Here is a 19,576-nt window from a genome sequence, read left to right on the forward strand (position 1 = left end):
GCAGAATAAATTCTCCACTTTAAAGATCCAGATAGTGGGTAGAATAGGAGGATTTTTGCTGTATGGGTGTTTGATTATGGTGATTTTTGTTTTGGAAATAAAATTTTCAGGAAAACTCTGGTGTGCAAAGAAGAACAAAAAGAAACGGAAAAAGATTTTATACAATGCAAATAAAAATGATGGTGAGTAACATGTTTTCCAGAATATGTGTACTTATACACATATAACTATAAAAGATTCCATAACTAGCCTTGTGAAAACAATTGCTTAAATTCAGGATATGATGTTGGAAGTAATAGCTGATGAAGTTCTCTGTGAGAGCGGTAGTATGTTTTGTTATAGCGTTTAGTGAAAGATGTAAAAGAGGTGACAGGATATGTAGGGTCATTTAGTGTCTTTAATAAAGGCCAGATTATAGGGGTAAAAAATAGATAGCTTTTTAGGCATGGAAGCACTCATAATTTTACAATAGTGAACTAATTCGTTATGGTTTTGTAATGTCATCTCACTCTGCATAATTAAGTTCAGTAAACAAAAACCTTCTCCACAAAGATTTTATAGGCTATTTATACTATATTTTTACACAAGTACTTTGGGATTGGGATGATTGTTGTTGTTGTTGGGTATAAAGTGTTATTCTTATACTAGATACTTGTTCCTTGGCAAGAAAGTTGTTTCCTGAATTTATGCTACTACTTATGTGAGTAACAGTAAGTGAAGACACATTTTCTTTCCCAAGAAAGGGAGAAAAAGAAGTCTGATCTTACTGAGCAAGTGATGATCTTTGGGGTTCTGTTGCTTTGGTGACTCAGAGATGCTGGGCAGAGAGTTCGAGAACTGCCTGAAACTTTATACTGCATGACAGGCAGTACATGCAACTGTTAGTGAAGTATTTGTGACTGTTTTATTGTTCTCTCTCAAGATTATGACAATGAGGAAATTTTGACCTACGAGGAAATGTCACTGTATCATCAACCAGCAAATAGGAAGCGGCCCATTGTCCTGATTGGCCCACAGAACTGCGGCCAAAACGAGCTGCGGCAGAGACTTATGAATAACGAAGTGGATCGCTTTGCCTCCGCAGTTCCACGTAAGTTTGACAGGCAGATAAGATTCTGTATTCTAAACATTGTCTGCAGACAAATCCTGTTGTGTTGAAAGTAGTAATTAGGATCCTGGGGGCTGTGAGCAGTGTATATTGAGCTCTTGAAAAATGGGCAAGGAAAGTGACCTCTTGTATGGCAAAAAATAGCTTTGGTAAGTGAATGCAAATCCAGTGTCTCAACACAGTGTTATAAAGACATTATAAGGCATGCATTTATTCCAGTTTGTGTAAAATTGGAGTGAGTTACAGAAGTGTAAAAAAGAAACTGGTATATAGGGCAAAGAATTTTTAACCAAATGTCCTGCATAAATTTAAGTTTAGGTGACTTTAGTGCCTTTCCAAGCTACTTATATTTCAGTGATGATTATATTTTTAATGTCTCATGTACCCTAGATTATGTTTACAAACAGCTTAGCAATATATATTGTTATAAACAATTCAGATCACAGCTGCACATTTAAAACTATTCCTTTCGTAGTTTGCTACTTTTTTACCCTCTAGATAATGTAAGTGAAAGCTTTGAATTAAGTCTGACGACTTAATCTGACCATGGACATTTATTGTATAAAATAAAATACGTGGATTTCTTGGATATTTCATATATTGGTGGTTTTTTTTTGCTTGATTAGCAACATTTCTCCTAAGAGAAATGCTGATTGCTTTTCTTCAGTTCTACAGGTGTATCACTCTCTCAATGTCTTTTTTTTTGTTGCTCTTGCTTGTAGATACTACTCGGAGTAGGCGAGAGACTGAAGCAGCTGGCAGGGATTACCATTTCGTTTCTCGACAGGCATTTGAGAGTGACATAGCTGCAGGGAAGTTCATTGAATATGGAGAGTTTGAAAAGAACCTCTATGGTACTAGCATAGACTCCGTGCGCCAAGTTATCAACTCAGGCAAGATATGCCTTTTAAATCTTCATACCCAGGTATGGCAAAAATGTTGCCTCTCATGTTTTAATTGTAGAAGCTGCTGTGAGAACCTACAGAGCTCTATTTGGTTTATATAAAATGAGTGTGTTTTAAAGGTCCATATTTATTCCAAGTTTTCTTTCGGTGATGTTCAGTTGACTGTACAGTGTATTGTACAGCCTTCTTGTTCCTTGCTTGTAAATATGCACATCTTTATCCACTACAGGTATTAGGGGCCTTTTCACCAGCTTTAAGTATCTGGAAACTATCTGAATTAAAAAGATGAATTAAAATAAGATTTGTGTCTCTCAGTCCTCTAATTATTCTTTGAGCTCTGAGGTTTTTGAATATGGAGAGGAAATTGTTTGTGATTATACTTGGAAAGTGTTTTTTGGGACTGTTAATGCAGTTTCCAAATCCAGTTCAGGATTAAAGTATATGACATCATTAATATTGGAAAGCTGTTTAGCTGTGACCTTTTGGTTATGGAGAGGAAAACTATGCTTGCAGACCTCAACTTGGAAATTTAGTCAAACATGGGAAGAGGCAGAGTCCTGGAACACAGCCCATTTTCTGATACACACGATATGTGTGAGGTCTGCTGCTGTTGTAGATCTGCAAAAGAAGCCCTAAAACTCAGACACATCAGTAAAGTCTGGTAGTATTGAAGCTGTAATTACTCAACAATTAGTCATCACCAGTTGGGACCATGTGATACTTTACTAGAATACCTTGTGGGTATTGCAAAGCATGTCATAAAGTGAAAATTCACAACTCTTTAAAAATTTGTTAAATTCTGTGGCTAAAAAATGTATTTCAGAGACAAGTTGTTTGTCCTGAGACACAGAGAGTAGGCCTTTTGGAAAAACCGAATGACAGTTTGTATTTCTTTACTTCCTGTCTCTCAATATAAATGTAACCTGACAAAACAAAATGCTATGCATGCGTAGTAGTGTATCTGATACTTGTATTTTAATCTTCAAACAGAAAGGGTTGAACTATAGTCTTTCAAGTAAACTGTAGTATGTAAAGACTCTTCTCTCTGTTCAAAGCTGATACCATTCCTTAGCATTCTAAGGACACTTACCTCAATGCAGATGACTTTTTCTTTGCTTTTGGATACCAAAAGATCAGTTCCTTCAGTTTAGTTAAGAATAATATTCTTGAACAAAAGTAAATGTTTCAGTTCTGTGAAGCTGAAAAATGTTGGAATATCAATTTTGTAGGAAAAGGTGGCTTAACTGTGAGTGGTGATGATAATACTGTTAATTAATTATATTGCTGTTAATATATTGTACAATTTTCGTGTTTGAAGAGTATATTATCAATTATAACATGAATAATGCATCGTTAAATGCCCTTTTCATGGGTGGAACTGTTAAATATTTAATAAATCCTGTTTCTGCAGTCACTGAAGACACTACGTAACTCTGACTTGAAGCCATATATTATATTTGTTGCACCACCTTCACAAGAGAGACTACGAGCTTTATTGGCCAAAGAAGGGAAAAACCCAAAGGTAAGGTGTCCTACACGTCTCTTGAAACCATGTTGGCTTTGGTAAATGTGTGCACTTTCTTTGGAATTGGGACCCAGTAATAGTCCTGACAATTACCACTGCAGTGAAGAAGCAGTGTGGTTGGGATCTGTGTTCCAGGTTAGTAGGCAGACCATACTAAAGGAAGGGTTCAGGATGCTTTTGTCTATTGTGATGCAAGAGGTATTAGAAACGAAAATGCACTGCTAAATCAGTAATCCTGGGGCACAAGGTCTGTGCATTGGGATCCCTGCATTCGGGTACCAAAATATGAACTTTTATTTCAAAACTGTGGAAAACCCAGCTTTGTCCTCAAGTAAACCTGGGAATAATTCTGTGGAGCAAAGGATTACTGTTTTTCTTTTGAGAATTTACCTGCCCTTGGGAAAGCATTTGCTTGAAAATTCTAAACTATTCAGATAAAATTTTTTTAATGCTTGGTCCTGTAGGATCACTTTTCATGTTCAGCCAGAGTCATACCCAAGATTTGAACTTATCCAGTTAAGATCCAGTTTAGTTACTGAGAAGGTAGTTCTGCAGAATGGACTCAAAAGCCATAGATTAAACCAGGACATGTGAAAGCTCAGAAAGTTTCTTTATCAGCTTATGATATACAAAGTGCTTATTGCTAGGACAATGAAGTAGCTTTTCAACTGAGATCTACCCTGCGGTGGTTGGTGGGAGCCCTTTGCTACCATGGTATCTTCAGAGTACTAATTGAGCATAATGTGGTTCATACTGAGGAAAAACAATCTTCCCAGCATAACTCAGAGGGGCTCCTGACATGGCTGTTGGTCAGGGATCAAACCTCACTGTGTTTTGTGGCTGTGTTGTTTTGCTTACTTGGATGCAAGACCTAGAAGTCCATTAAAGTCCAAGTGTTAAAAGAGAGAGATTTCTCTTTTTTCCTTCCCCCCCTCACCCTTGAGTCAAATGGAATCATAGTCTTTAAATGGGTGTGTTTCCTCCTTCATGTTTATGCAACTAATGAAACTTTATTTTATATAAACATTGCATCTTATGTAGGTTCTGGATTCTTACTGCAGTAGTCAAGGAATCCATTTGCAATAAAAAGGAATACATTTCTTGGTGTTAAAGAATGCCTGTTTTCTTTCTGATTAATTGTATTGGAGTTGTATTTATTTCAAGGGGGTACATGCTCTCATGTTAAACCCCCTCCCCAATAAAGAAAAGGGTATTTCTTGCATGTATGCTTGTATGTTACTTTGATTTTATCAAGAGTATATAATGACTAAGAAAAAAAATCTTAAAGGCCTGAAGTCCTTTTTGAAATTATCATTTCTAGAAAATTAACTCAAAAATTATACCTGAACATTCCTTTATACAATAGAAAACTAAGTTGCGGAAGAGGAAAATAAACACACCTCTAGTAGCTAATTGTAAAAAAAAAAAAATCTGAAGTGAAGCAAAACATTTCTACTTCTCCCTTTGCATCATTTATCTACATCTGCAATATTCTTGCTTTTGATATAGTCCCTTCCAGCTCCTAAATGGTGTTTTTCATTTCTCTGCAATGTTATTCACTGGGTGTTGTGGTGATTTGGTCAGCTTAAACATATAACTCTCCCTGTGGTTCTCATTGCTGTTTGTTGAGCAGTTTTCACCAATGACAGCTGTCGCCTTCGGCTGTTTGGCATTTGTAGTGCTGCACCTTCAGAGGAATGTTGTCTTGTTCTACACCATTCAGCCTTTCTCTCACACTATCTCTGCCACCTCCAGTCTTTTTCAGAAAGGATAATGAGCTTAGCAACCTCACTTATTTTTCAGAAACATGATTTAAGAACCTCAGTAAGATCAGTGTTGTGCAATGAGCAGTGCTGGATCTTCCTCATTTTCCTCAGCCGGGGGCAGTTATTTACAGTTTGCCACTCAGGGCAAATCAAACAGGATTGTCTTGAATGTTCTTAGCTTTCAAATATGTATCATGGTTCAGTGTTACTGTAAACTTTTCCATAGCCAATAGCAACACCATGAGAATTTGTGTAAAAAAATTGAGTTGTTACCTTTCCCTACTCAGTTACTGTGAGAGGCCTGCACACCTACACTAACTCTGTTTTTGATTGCAGCCAGAAGAGCTGAGAGAAATCATAGAGAAGACAAGGGAGATGGAACAGAACAATGGCCACTACTTTGATACAGCAATTGTGAATTCTGACCTTGATAAGGCCTATCAAGAATTACTTCGGTTAATAAACAAGCTTGACACAGAACCCCAGTGGGTGCCCTCTACCTGGCTACGATGAGAGCAGTTCCAAGGGACAAGTGGACTTTAATCTAGTTATCTTTCCAAGGAGATTGTGTGTAGGCCTGCCCAATTCTAGTAGAAATGCATGTGAGCTGTGAGCTCTACACCTCAGTGGCTGCATCCTTTGCCAGTGAAATTGCGTATTAACGAAAAATACGCTACTCAGCTTGTGAGCCAATTTAACTGATTGTCCAAGTTTTCTTTCTCTGTGGTCTAGAAATGGAGACTGTGTCAATACTAAATTCTAAGGCTTTAGACAGATTTTTCTAGCAGCTACTTTTATACATAAATCCACCTTTTTTAACCTAGTCACCCTTACAACAAAGATTTTAAGTGTGTTTATGTGTATATATATATAGTCCATGATGTCACATAGTTATAAATATGAATATTATTTAACACTTAATGACTTTGTGGGACATGATGCTAGTTCAAGAGCATTCTACAGATCACTGGGCAGAGATATAATCTACATGTGAAAAATGTTAATATTAATGAGAAACCTCTCCTGTTCAAAAAATACACAGAATGAAGATGCTGCTCTGATCTGGGGCTGCCCTGTGAGGCTTGAGTTAATATTTTAATTCTCAGACATTCCACTTTCTAATAGCACTGTAATTGGAAAATGTGTATAATGTAAATATTTCAATCCTTGCATCTTTTTAGTCAGACTTTTAAAATCAGATTTAACTGCACAGTAATTTTAGGTCCAAAGATGACTGTTATATTGATCTTTTAGATGTGATATTTTTATGATATTTTCTTTAAAACACTGATTGACTGATTGGAGCCACTGTTTTCCACAGATCTGTAGAGATATTTAGAAAGGCAGAGCTTATATTTTTGTGAAAAGGTATAGTTATAAGACATGCTACTTGAAAGTCAACTGAAATTCTCATGTTTTATAACAGAATACTGACTAAAATAGACTGATGTGCTGAACACTGGAAGACAGCGTGGTTTTTTTAATCTCTGCAAATGGTTCATGTTGTGGCTGTTGGACTAATTGACAACTAACTGGAAGTCAAATAGCTGAATGTAGCTACTATGTTATGAGTATTTTAATTCACTAGCCAACTTATTGTCCTGCGTTTGCTCAATACTGCAGTGAAAATATGTGTAAAACACTGGTAACTGACTGAGAAGTCACAAAAAAGGGGAATATTTTTAATGGTTCAAACAAAAAAAACCAACTTGAAACAAGGGAACAAAAGGCAAGGTCTGTCTGTATCCTGGTGCATTCTGCAAAGCAGATGGGAACATCTCTGCATCCTCAAATTATTCTGGCTGTGAAGGTTTAACTACTAAGTCTGCAGTAGGGCTGTTGTTGCTGACCCTAACTGAATAGTAGTATCTTGGCTATTTTGGTTTTGGGTAGCACAAAGAACCTTAACTGTGAATATCTTTTCATTTTAGCCATAGTGTTTCCTTGTTCCTACAGGTAAAACACTGGAGTTATGTCAGTGTGTAGTTCACTCCTGTCTAATGTTGAAGGATGAAAAAGTAGTTAATGTTTTCCATTCTATCTTGCATATATTCTTTCTTCAACCATTAATGGAACAAATTCACACCTGTAGCCAGAGAGCTCAGAGTGTAGAGCAGATATAAAGAAATTGTCAGATAACTATCCTAGGTACTGAACAAATATTCAGTACATTTTTGTATTGAAAAATGGAAGTATAGAGTGCATTCCTGTCTTGTTAGAAAGCAGATTGATTTGCTAGTTTAATTAGTATTTACGGCTGAAAGGCAATTAAGCAATTAGTGGGGATTAGTAATGACCCTTAAGAAAGAAAAGGGGGGGTGCAAACTTGAATATCTTTAGTTGAAGTTAGTGTTAGAAATAATAATGGATATTCAAAATAATGGCTTTTTGCCTCACATTGCAGGCATATTCTCAGTTTCATCCATAGTTTATGAGAACTACAATGTTCAGGTATATTGGATATACTTTATTGATTCTACCCATTAAGAAAGACGATTGCCAGATGTATTAGGCTTCTGGGTATTGACTGTTTCATAGGTGGACAAGAAGGTGGGAAGCAGTAAAATGTGTGTTGAGTAAGGGTAACCTAGTTCAAGTTACATAGGTGCTGTCTAAATTCTTGCAGTCACAATCAGCTCAAGGTGGTTGCTGAAGTCCCATAGGTATTCAGTGTTCATAGGCAGCATCAGTCTCAGTAAATCATGCCATTAATATTATTTCACCAATGTTTGTCTCCCCAGTTTTTCTGAAATGTTGTACAGAATGTTTTTTTACAAATGAGCTTTTGAATGTAGACTTAAAGCATATTGCTTGAAGTTCAGCTTTACTCTTAATTCCCAAGGCACACAGTACTTGCTGACGTCCATGTAGAGAGGTGCTATGATAGTTTATAACCGGTGTTAGCAGTGTATCCTGCTGAAAGGAGGGGTTTGAGCAGCACTGAAATAATGTACCTGGCTGTCAGTCTGCTGTCAGTTTGGACCTGGAACTACCTTGTGTCAGAAAAATCATTGTCTGTAATGAAGAATGTGTGCTAGTTCCCTCGAGAGTAAAAGAAAATATGCAGACTTCACTGGTGAAACTCTTTGACTTTATCACAGGTTATGTAGTGAGCTGTATCAGACTGAAATGAGGGCATCTGCATTTTTACTAGTCCAGATTTAATTAAAAATAAATGTTAGTTGAATTGCATAAAAGAATTTTTGAATGTAATTAAATGTGACTTTTCAAAATATTAGATAGGGGGGTTCATGCCTTAAATAATTAAGGTAACTTTACTGAGACCTGTGGTTAGCCCCACTTGTACTTTTATACATGTATCTGCACTCTGTATTTTGAGACATCATGAACTGCACACTAATGTAAAAATGTAAAATATTTCTAGATTTAAAATAAATCACTGTACAATTTTATTTCTCGTACCGGATCTTCTTTCTGCCACTGTGCTGAATGTGTGAAACATGCTGTGACCCATCAGTGCCCTAGGGGATGTCCTGTGCTCCTTCTGACACCATCCATCCCATGGGAGAGGTAACAACATGTCCAACATGTCTTTCTTTCAAACTAATCTGTATCTTACAACAGAGTATGGACTTACTGTTCAGCTGTGCTGTGTTCAGCTTCAAAAAAGAAGAGGCCTTGTGCTTCATACAGTTCTACAATGACTTTTAAAGGTGTTAGTAGAAATTCATTTCCTTGCACTTACCTTGCATCTGCAGTTAAGTGCTGGATCATGTTTAAAACAAGATGCTTACCTTGAACAGACTGGTAGTACTAGAGACAATATACTAGTGTTAGCTCTGGGGCGTGTTTGGTTTGCTGATTGCAAACCAATGTCTTCAAGAACAAAGAACACAACCATTTGTGTTCAAGAAATAACTGGACATGGCCCTTAGTGCTATGGACTAGCTGGCAAGGTGGTAACCAGTCAAAGGTTGGATTCTGATTTTAGAGGTCTTTTTCAACCTAAATGATTCTGTGATTCTGTCTTTAGGAAAACACCCCTTCAAACTGAGCAGAAGTTTTATTTTGAAATCAACACAATAAGCTTTTAAGACCACCATCTTCTAGCAACTTGAGCCAAACGCCGGGTATTTTAACATTTAAAATTTACTTGTTTCTAGCACAGACAGTACACTAGTTGGCAGAACCTCTAATTAAAAACGTAGATGTTTTAGGCCAATGGTAGCAATCGTGCAACAAAAATATATAACAGAAGACTGTGGATTTCATCAACAGGTTAGAAAACTGAGTTTCCTTTACTGGCATTTGACTTCAGCTGTGCCAATACTGGCTTTAAGCAACTTGAACATTAATAGCTCAGCAGTAAAGAATATTACGTGCATCTCCCACCCTAAGCGACGTTTTCCTCCTCTTGTATGAGGAAGGGGAGCAATTTAAGAGGAATCTGATTAGGCTAATCCAGCGCCATCCTGCAAAATATATAGCTATCAAAAGTCATTGTTACTAAGTGAAGAAACGGGCTGACCACAGAAGGCTTGCCTGGATGATAGTAAAGCATCTGACACATTTCTCCTTTTCTGCCTATGCTATAGTCAAGTTCCCAGATTTCTAATCTCCCAGGAGAAATCCACAATCCATTCAACTCAAGACTTGGACACCAAATGAGAAGCCACATAAGTATCTTGTAGGCAACATGTCTTGAATTATATTGTAATTGGACATTCTGTATTCTGGGCCCCCTGCTCCATACACAGCAACTGTGCAGGGTTACTCAAAGAGAAGGTCTTCATCCTTCTCCTCTGCTAAGAGATTGGCTGGTTCAATTTCCCCACCAGCAGCCCTCCGCAGCTCCCGTTCTTGATCAGATTTTTCTTTCAATACTTTTTTCTTTTCCTGGATCTTCTTTAGCCTGTGAAGAGAAATGCGGCTCATCTGTGAAACAAATACATTTTCATAAAACAGGCTGGCAATAAAGATGCCATACAACCTGGATATGATAAAGCTGCCTGGAAAAGTTCTCTGGGAAATAAAAATTCTGTAGCAAATGGCAAATTTGGCAAAATGGCAAAAATAAAAGGCTTTTATTGCTAGCTGCTGTAATTGAGAAACTTCATCCAAACTATAAATTATATTTTTGACTCTAAACACTGCTCTGTTTGTCTTTAATGAAGTTAATTCCTCTTTCGTTCATTTCAGGATTGACATTATTTGCTTCAGGTAGCCCAGAACACTGACCTCTATAGCAGAGGTGTCTTTAAGGCAGAACACCTCAGTGTACTGTATCACATCATTCCCTCTGGCAGAATGATGACAGCTGTGTGCAACTTAGTGGTAGGGATTCATTTACAAGTTTCAGACAAATAATTGCAGATGCCCAAGTGCCCAGCTCTGGAAACTCAACATGCAGTAAGAATGAGGTCCTGTTTAACAATGTTTGTTGCCAGATTTGGTGAACAGTTCTCCTAAGTCCCTTCTGAGGAATGGTCTATTTCAGAAAGAGACCAGTCTAGTCTAGATGTTTACCTGTAGAACTCCTCTCGTTCTCGTTCATCCAGTTCTGTGATGATATAAGAAAGAGTACGCTCGATCCTGGGAATAATCACTAGAAACATAAATAAAGAAGTTTTTGGACTGCTGTTATATTAGCCAGAAGTTATGTAACGGAGTGCACAGATGTTGTTTGAGGTCAATCTACTAATTATTTTGACAAGGGGAAATTTGTGTCTTTTGTGGAAGATCGTACTATTTTCTGATGGACAAGTACACAGAACTGTTTTCTTTAGTAAGTCCAGGACTAAGCTAGGACTCTGAACATCATAAAATCTCCCACAGCGTGTTCTTTTAAAAATGCAATGGAATCAGTAAGCACTGATCCCTGATTGTTAGTAAGGTTTGTTTTTCCCATGGAAGTGGTTAAAAAAAACCCTGCAAGAGGTGGGCTAAATTTGAATTAAAACTATGTTCTTTCATCACATTCTTTCAGAAACTTCTGTTCAGTATAGCACTTTTACTCACAGAATTATTTAGGTTTAAAAAGGCCATCATGAAAACAAATATTCAAATATAACAGTATCACAAGGGAAGAGATAAGACACTAAACAGAGCTTTAACACCCAACTGGACAGCTATGTGTCAGAGTCCCTTTTTGAAAGGAGAAAGCTGTTATCAGCACTACCAGTGTTATTTGGAAGAATGCAGAGGAAACCTTTTCTAAGTCAAATTCTCAAGAGTGATGATAAGCTGCAGTTAAGGCCTGCATGTTCAAAGGAACCAGTCTATGGAAAACAGTACTGAAAAGGACGGTTTAGAAACACAGACTGAAATAAGTTATTGCGTACACGCAAAGATGATTAAATCTAAGCTATCAAAAACTCAGAAGGGAACTTGAAATAATCAAACACTGCAGCAAAAGGAATCACAGCAATATTCTGGTTGAAGTACTACTTAAGAAAGGGCAAGAATTAAATTTACAAACAAGAACGGGAAGGATAAAGAATTCACATCAAAGAAGAATACCAGGGTATTGACATAAGGACTGTTCCATCCAAAATCAAAAAAAAGTCAACAGCTCCTCACTGGGCAACAGTATTACAATTTTAAAGTTTATTAAAGTGATTTAAAGTTAAATCTATTTTGAAATTATTTAAAGTTTATTATGCTAGCTATTGGAACATCTTAACACTTAGAAACATATCTTTTGCCTCTAGTCAACAGACCTGACCAATTAAATCAAAGTCATTAGCAGAGATTCCAGAATGTGTTTGTGAAACTTTTGTCCTTTAGGTTCTCAATACAGTTTCCTGATTACTTTTTTATGTTTGCATATTCATTTATCTATGTGTACTTCATTCTACTGGGCTTTTCATTTTTTTCTTTCTTGCAATATGTTTCATTGTAATGCTTTCTAGAAAGAGTTCTTGAACTGCTTAGAAATTCTACTAATAAGCAAGAGGTCAAATGAGTGGCTTCCATGACCCTGATCCTCATTTTGCATGGAGACAGAAAAATGTTATGCATCCCAAATGGAAAATACTCACCATGTTCAATTGCATTCACACGTCTGTTTGTTATTTTAATGGCTTCGTCCAAAGTAATAAAGGATGTCTGATGGAATAGGATTAAATAATTAATACATAACAAGACAAATTCAGCATTTCAATCAATTCTTCACGGAAAACTGAATAGCACTTGAAAGCCAAGTCTGTAATGTAGCTTTACAGACTACGTCCTTGAGAGAAGCAGAATTTTTTTCTACTAATGTCACTAGCACACTTCACATCAGCAGTTACCCACTCTCCAAAGAAAGTTTCTTCCTAGTATTAAGGAATAAGGCCTTCTTTGAAGTGGTAATTGTTTTATGGCTGAAAAAGGTTTGCAACTTTGTACAGCACCGAGACTAGAGTATGCTTCAATTACTGAGACGTTACTTTCTTTTCAGAAAAGTGAGAAATCAATGATGCCCTTCTTTTTTTTCTTCCCACCAACCTGTAAGGAGGCCAGTTCCACAAGCAGCTCCACAGCTTTGGCATAGTTCCTCTTCAGCTTAGCTAACTGTTCTCCACCTCTGGCCAAGCCAGTCAGCTCATAGCCTGAAAAAAAATAACTTCTGTTACTATTGCTACTATAGTATTTTTTTACCAGATAAAATTTAATACTTTACAGCGATACAAACAGCTCAGCAAGTGAGAAGCTAAAGCCTTTGCCCATTAACAGATTATCTCTATAGTGGTTTATGTTACTACAGATCATTGTTGTGCATGTCCACAGTAAGACTTAGCAGTCTCAAAATCTGGTACCTAAAGACAAGTCTTCTCATCTGAAAAAGTCACTGATTTAGAAAAGTAAAATCCACTGCAGTCCTTCATAATCCTTCCACGTCACAGGAACAGGGCAAAGCAGCAAAGGAAGGAAGTAAAGCCATGCCTATGATGTAAACTGACTTACTACCATCAAGACATGACAAGTATTTTTGTATTAGCATGGAATTGTGTAAATATGTGCAAAACAAAAAACCACTTGGTTTGTACTTACTGTCCCCTCCTTCCTGGTAATGCTCAAAAACTGGCAAGGTTACACCTGACAGGAGTGAACAAAAATGTAAGAGACATAAAGGGCTACAGATTTGTTAAGTACAAATCACTTTTACACCCATTTGCTTCCAATTATGTAAGATTATTTTTCAAAATCTTCCTATATAGCTTGGAACGACTGGGTCCTGCTGGTGCTCACATATAACACAGAACTTCTGAATTGTGTTGAGATCACAGAGATCTAGACCCTGAAAAATTCAGGGAAGTATTCCAGTTTGTTCAGTTTTATTATCTTTCTGTTTGGTAATGTATTCCCTTTACTTAAGGAATAGTTTAAGCATTCAGTCATCTTTTTTGTTTTCTTCATAGACAATTACTGATATTTAATTGCCTGAAATTTATTTAATTTTGGTACTTAATTTCCCAATCTGTTTTTCAGTAAAGCTCTATGGAACTTATACTTTGTCCAAAGATCTAGAAATTGGACACATTCATTTACACACATTCATTTAATTTTATGAGGCAAATAACTAATTATAAAAATCATACACTATATGTGAAAAAAACCCCTAACCAATTACAAGTGTTCCTACTGTTAGATAAATAAGAGAAATAAAGACGAGGAGACAGCGTTTGGATACATTCCTGCATACTTCCAAGTGTCCTTCCACAATTCCCTTGAGTCAAAACACTCATGGCCTGGAAAAGTCACCTGCTACATTGTCTTTCTTAGCTCTGATCTTGACTTGTGCTTTGTTCACATTTTGGATCACCGTGGTACTGTAAGGAAGAAAATATACAGGAAAGCTGAAGTAGTTCATTAAGTCATCATTATATACAAGATGAAGCAGTTACCAAATAGCTGTAAAGACCTGGAAATTGTTGTCAGCTCAGTTCTCTATGCAATTCATTGTACAGACTTTGAAGCTAACACAGAAGCTTTGAAAGAAATAGGTTTCCAGCAATGTCTGGAAATGTAAAAGACACAGAGTCTGTGAATGTAACTTTAAAAATATCTTAGACCAAGTATATAAAGCATAGCTAAAACTAGCCAGTTATCTGGCAAATTATTTTAATAACATCGAGTCTAATCAACCCGTGAGACCTTTTTCTCAATAAAAGTCAAGAAATTTCAAGGCTTTAATGCAGACCAAGGCCACAACACTTTGTTCATTTTAGTTTGTATGTATTTGTTCTTTCAGAACATCAGTGAGTATGTTTACCCACTGACTAGGACATAAATAAACTTGAGCTTGTACAACAATTCATCTTGAAAAATTCTGAAGTATCTCAAGGTCTTCCAAGAATACGTCACTGGCTAACTCTTCTGCCTAAGTCCAGTTTACTTTACAGGGTGGAATCTGACTACTGTTTACAGCTAAACACTGTGACTAGTTAGGACAGGAAACAGAACAGCACCACATCCAAATGAAAGGCCAAAAAGACTTTTCTTCAGCAGCACACAGATTACTCCTGTGTCTGATCACTCAGTTCTCCATCAGTTGGTAGTACCATCAGCTGAATCATTGACACTTCTCCAACTTTATTTCACAAGGTCTATGCACCCTTGAATGAATTACACAAACACCCCGGACAGAACTGTAATTTATTTAAATACAATTAAAAATATCCTACTAGAGGAAAAAGATTTGTTTCCCCTCTGGCACACAGCCCTCATGAACCCTAGTGAGACAAGAGGTCAATGAGACAGGAGATTAGAACAACAGGTAAAATCACTGTGTGACTTTCTGGGAGAACACACATTACACCTGTCCCTCAAATTCACAAGCAAAACCAAATTAACAAATACCACAATACTCTGCTGTAAATTCTCACTTCCCTGCATATTTGATTCCAAGCTGCAGAATTCAACACCTTCTCAAATCAAAGACTTTTCGGTAAATTCAGTTAGTCTTTCCACTTTGTTTAGCTTCCAATGGAGTCTACATTTTCATCATGCAACTTATCTCTCTCCTGCAGTGATGTCTCCCACCTTTAGCTAAGGGAATTCAGTTCATCCTGTCCTACCTTGTCCACTTTCTTTTTTTTCTTTTTAAAGTGCATTTAAGAACTTTACTTTTTCCAAAAGAGAAAATAATAATTTGTCAATCGCTCTTTCCCATGGGTATGACATCTACAAGCTCAGCAACCCTCACCTGAAGTCTCCTGCTGTAAACTTTGCCTCAGCAAGTGAAAAGGCAGCTTCTCTCATCACCTCACCCATCAGCATCTTAGTCTGTTTAAAAAAATTAAAAAAAAAAAAAGGCAGCAAATACAAGGCATATCATTACTCCTTTTCCAGGATAAATAACTAACAGCATAACGAGAAGAAAACTGAAAGAAATTGAAGAGAGTGAGAAAGTTCTATGTAGATAGCTTACTTTAAACTGCAAATTGTAATTCCCAGGTGACTGGCAAAAAAAAATAATACTTCAGCTATTTCACTGATCCAGCAAAAGATTTGCCTGTCTTCATAATCATAAGATTCGATTACATGGGGGTTAAATCACAACAGAAAAGTGTCTCATTAGGAAAACACTCTTTCTTCACATTGTATGGAATACTATGAGAAAGGTGAAGCTGTTTTTCAACATACAGATGTATGCAGTTCTGTGAAGCTGCACTCTCCTCCTACTCCATTTTTTCCCAACTTTTACAGATTTGTAGTCCTTGTAGTTAAAAAACATGCTATTGAGAAACAATAGCCTTTGTGTGTTAGACAATCTGTAGGAAACAATGATACAGAGTGCTGAGAACTTGTCTACAGCATGGTAACAAAGCACTACTGCTAACCATGGATATTGTAGCAGTCGCAGCCAAAACAGTACAGCTAAAACCCATCTGGCATGGTGGAACACAACACATATTAGGCTCGACTCTGTATCTTAGATTTGTCATCCGTGTTGCAGAGGAAGAAGCAGGGCTCTGTTTCCTCATAAAGGAACAAGTTCAATCTGGACAAAACTTCTGCTTGCTAGTGTACCTAGTCATGCAGGAAACATCATAGATCTGCAGTGTACTCTTAAGCTGGATAAAGCAACAAAAATGGGGCTACAGAACATGTTAAAACCACTCCTAAACTATTTGGCAGCATCAGAGCAAAGTCCCCGTAATGTAGAAGAGATGATAAGGAACTTGGAACACAAACCAAAGCAGAACCTAAGACTGTCTGGAAAGAGGTGAAGAATATTAAGTCTTCCAAAGTTTCTATATCACTGCAGCCAAAAACCCCATAATTCTGCTCATGTGTCCTCAGTAGTCTCGCTTACAAAAAACAGGTTATTCACAAAGTTGTTCTATGTTCCAGCCTACCTAATGAAGTCAGCAGAACAGGAATGCAAAACTGAAAGGACAGATTTCAAATAAAGCAAGCCAAACAAAGGAAAATTCTAATTTACCTACCTCAATAATTTTCTTAAGGATCTGCCTGAATCGAAGTGTCAAAGCATCAGATTTTTTTTTTAAGAGGTTACGACCTGTTTGGGCTCCTTTTAAACGAGCCTTCATGATGGTCTGAGCCCTGTTAAACAGAGGAATAAATAAAAATGTTCTGCATCATCTGAAGGGATTAGGAAAAAAATTATGCAAAGTTTTCTGACGTGGATGTGACTGAAATTATGAAGCAATCAAGAAACATCATTGCAGCAGAGCAGGTTGGCCACTTCAGGATAGGGTTTCACGTTCTCATTTAAAGTTAAGGGAATTTATTATATTTATCTCCATCATCAATGAGAACTACAAGGTTATTATCTGTAAAGTCAAAGATCATGGAAAATTGATGAGACATTTTTCAGCACTTCCATAATAGGTAATAAGAGTTTTCATTTTTCTTGATGTCTTACAAGTACCAGAAATCAAACTACCCCAAAAGCCCACTGTTAGTGTGACACTGGTATTGCTTTTAAGCTCTTATACCACTATGTCACCTTCTCAAAATCAGACAACACAGCAAATTCTTCATGTGACCATAACTGTTGATGCTGTGTTCTGATTTTATAGAGCAAGACAATACAGCAGTTGTACATTCTGGTTTGAAGAAAGTCAGAAAGTACAATGATTCCTTATCTTCATATGCTGCATAGGAGATTTACAAGCTATTTAAGACAATCAAAGGCAGCAACAATTGAAGAGGTATATTAGTGAGTTATCTGTAGTTTTGCATATCCTTTCTATCAATAGCACTCTTGAAGGTTCCTTGTATGAAATTATGCACTGAAGAAGGATCCAAACCTTGCTTCCCTCTCTGCTGTAGAGTATCTTTTAATCTGAAGAATCTTTTTGATTTAAGTTAACTAGAATAGCAGGAGTTATACTACAAAAAGGACAAGCTGTGCTAACTTAAGCTACCACTGTGCAGCCACTGTGCACAAAGGACAACACTCAAGTTCTTACTTCCACTCTGACCTTGGAAAAAGTAAGTATAACTAAGATTCTAGCTACACCTTACTGTCCACATCTACTGGCATGTGATGAGAACAGCTCTATTACCATCTACCAAATACTTATAACTGAAAACCACAAACACTTTATGAATCTTTATGATTAAAAACAATCAGAGTAAAAAGGCAACTTTACTTTTCCAACCAGCAGGTGTCTTGAACTAACCTTGAACTAACTTGTTCCTTCTGTTCACCACCTGCCAGAGACTGGCCAACCTTCTAGTCTGAGTAAGATTTCACCGGCTCTGAGAGTGCACTAAACAACATCTTGTTTACTCTCAAAGAGACTGAGCAGTTTCTGAACTGATGATATCCAGCACAGAAGAGGCTCACATCAGCAAGCCACTTCATAAAGATTAAAAAAATTTTTAAAAAAAAACAAAAACAACAACAACAACAACAAAAACACACAACAAAAAAAGCAAACCTTGTGAAATTCTCTTCTGTCAGTTAACAAAATTGTTGCAAACACAGGCCATCTTTATTTTACCATTCTAACTTACATTCCTCTGGAAACACCAGCCACATTATTGGTCTATTACCTCCTTTGAAGCAATGCTTGTAAATATTAAGCCTTTCTAAATGAACACTCTCCTGCCACAGTGGCATATCAGCCCACAAAACCAGATACCTCTTAAAAGCAACTGAAGTGCCCCCTCTTGGACGAGTAAACTGAATGAAAAGAGTGCTACCAAAGAGCAGGAGTGAGACTTAAGTATATGCAATAATTCATTTCTGTGTATGTAACAGTTTATTCCTGAACTAAGTTTCAAAACAGAACCTTTACCATGTAATGTATTAATCTTTCCATATAAACTGTCCTGAGCTCGCACACGGGGGAATAGTTATTATTCTACATTTGAGGTTTTCTGTCCTGCAAGGCATGTTTTTATAAAGATTACATGCAGGCATCAACCCACTTTTTATGCAAGATTTGACACAGCCTTTCATGTTAAAGCAAAGTCTTTCTGTCCTGGAGGGTTCTAAAGAGAAACTGAACAGCATTATTAAAACAGCAATTTTGTTCAACTGTGTTTGTTCCAATGTTGGCAGCTTTGTAAGCCTTGTCAGGAGACATATGATCTAATGACAAATAGTCTGCTGTCAGGATCTGGAAAATTACCTGACTGTCCACTACACTTTGAGCATTTTACTTCCTTCTTTTTTAACGCTTTATGGCCAACCTCTCGCACAGCAGTGTCGTCTGTTGCAAAGTTAAGGGAAGCTATGGCTCGATTTGTCCATTTTCCCTTTACCCACACATTTTACATAATGTTCTTTTTTAAGTCAGGTTTGCGTAATGGCATGATCTTAAATACCACACCCGGCATGTTTGTGCCGGACCCCTCCACGGCCCTCTGAGGGTTGACAGAGCTGATGTGGAGCCTAAAAACAGAACCTGAAGGAGAGAATTAAGGGCGGCCTCCGAGTGCTCGGTCACAGCACCGCGGGGGAAGCGGGCACACAACGGGTGGAACGACGGCCAGCGCCGAGAAGCCCTGAGAGCCCCGCGAGCCGCCCCGGGCCCCGGCGCTGCCCCAGGCCCGGCCCCGCGCCCCCGCCGCCTCCCGCTCGCCGCTATCCCGGCCCGTCCCGGCGGACACTCACATCCGCGAGGGGAAGATTTCGATGCGGTCCTTGCCCGACATGACGGCGGCGGAGCCCGGTCCGGCTGTCACGGCAGTCGCCGCTGGGGCCGCTCCGGTGTCGCCGCCGCCGTCACGTGACGCGACCCCGCCCCCGTGCGCAGGGCAGCAAACCCGGATGCCCGCGCGGTCCCGCGCGCGCCGCCGGCCGTCACGTGTCCCCCGGGAACGACGAGGTGGGGAAGCGATTGGC

At 37.9% G+C, this 19,576-nt stretch overlaps 2 protein-coding genes across 2 annotated transcripts in view; one reads left to right on the forward strand and one right to left on the reverse strand.

Annotated features, from left to right (window-relative positions):
• MPP5 (membrane palmitoylated protein 5) overlaps positions 1–8,717 on the forward strand; it is a 58,146-nt gene extending 49,429 nt beyond the window's left edge. Inside the window, exons 10-14 of the mRNA XM_027717056.2 lie at positions 111–182; positions 923–1,090; positions 1,831–2,033; positions 3,425–3,535; positions 5,641–8,717. Of these exons, the coding sequence (XP_027572857.1) occupies positions 111–182; positions 923–1,090; positions 1,831–2,033; positions 3,425–3,535; positions 5,641–5,817 (731 nt within the window). The 3' untranslated portion in view covers positions 5,818–8,717. The remainder of the gene's footprint in view (positions 1–110; positions 183–922; positions 1,091–1,830; positions 2,034–3,424; positions 3,536–5,640) is intronic.
• Positions 8,718–9,309: 592 nt separating this feature from the next.
• On the reverse strand, positions 9,310–19,485 carry ATP6V1D (ATPase H+ transporting V1 subunit D). The gene is made up of 9 exons (XM_027717060.2): positions 19,346–19,485; positions 16,701–16,818; positions 15,455–15,534; positions 14,011–14,078; positions 13,300–13,344; positions 12,754–12,857; positions 12,306–12,372; positions 10,792–10,870; positions 9,310–10,177 (listed from the first exon to the last, which is right to left on the reverse strand). Exons 1-9 carry the CDS (start codon positions 19,384–19,386, stop codon positions 10,036–10,038), a joined length of 744 nt encoding a protein of 247 aa, XP_027572861.1. The 5' UTR covers positions 19,387–19,485; the 3' UTR covers positions 9,310–10,035.
• Positions 19,486–19,576: the final 91 nt, after the last annotated feature.

The sequence above is a fragment of the Pipra filicauda genome, unplaced genomic scaffold (assembly GCF_003945595.2).
Source record: "Pipra filicauda isolate LSUMZ 115617 unplaced genomic scaffold, ASM394559v2 scaffold6_size6359152_pilon, whole genome shotgun sequence".
NCBI classification, from domain to species: domain Eukaryota; kingdom Metazoa; phylum Chordata; class Aves; order Passeriformes; family Pipridae; genus Pipra; species Pipra filicauda.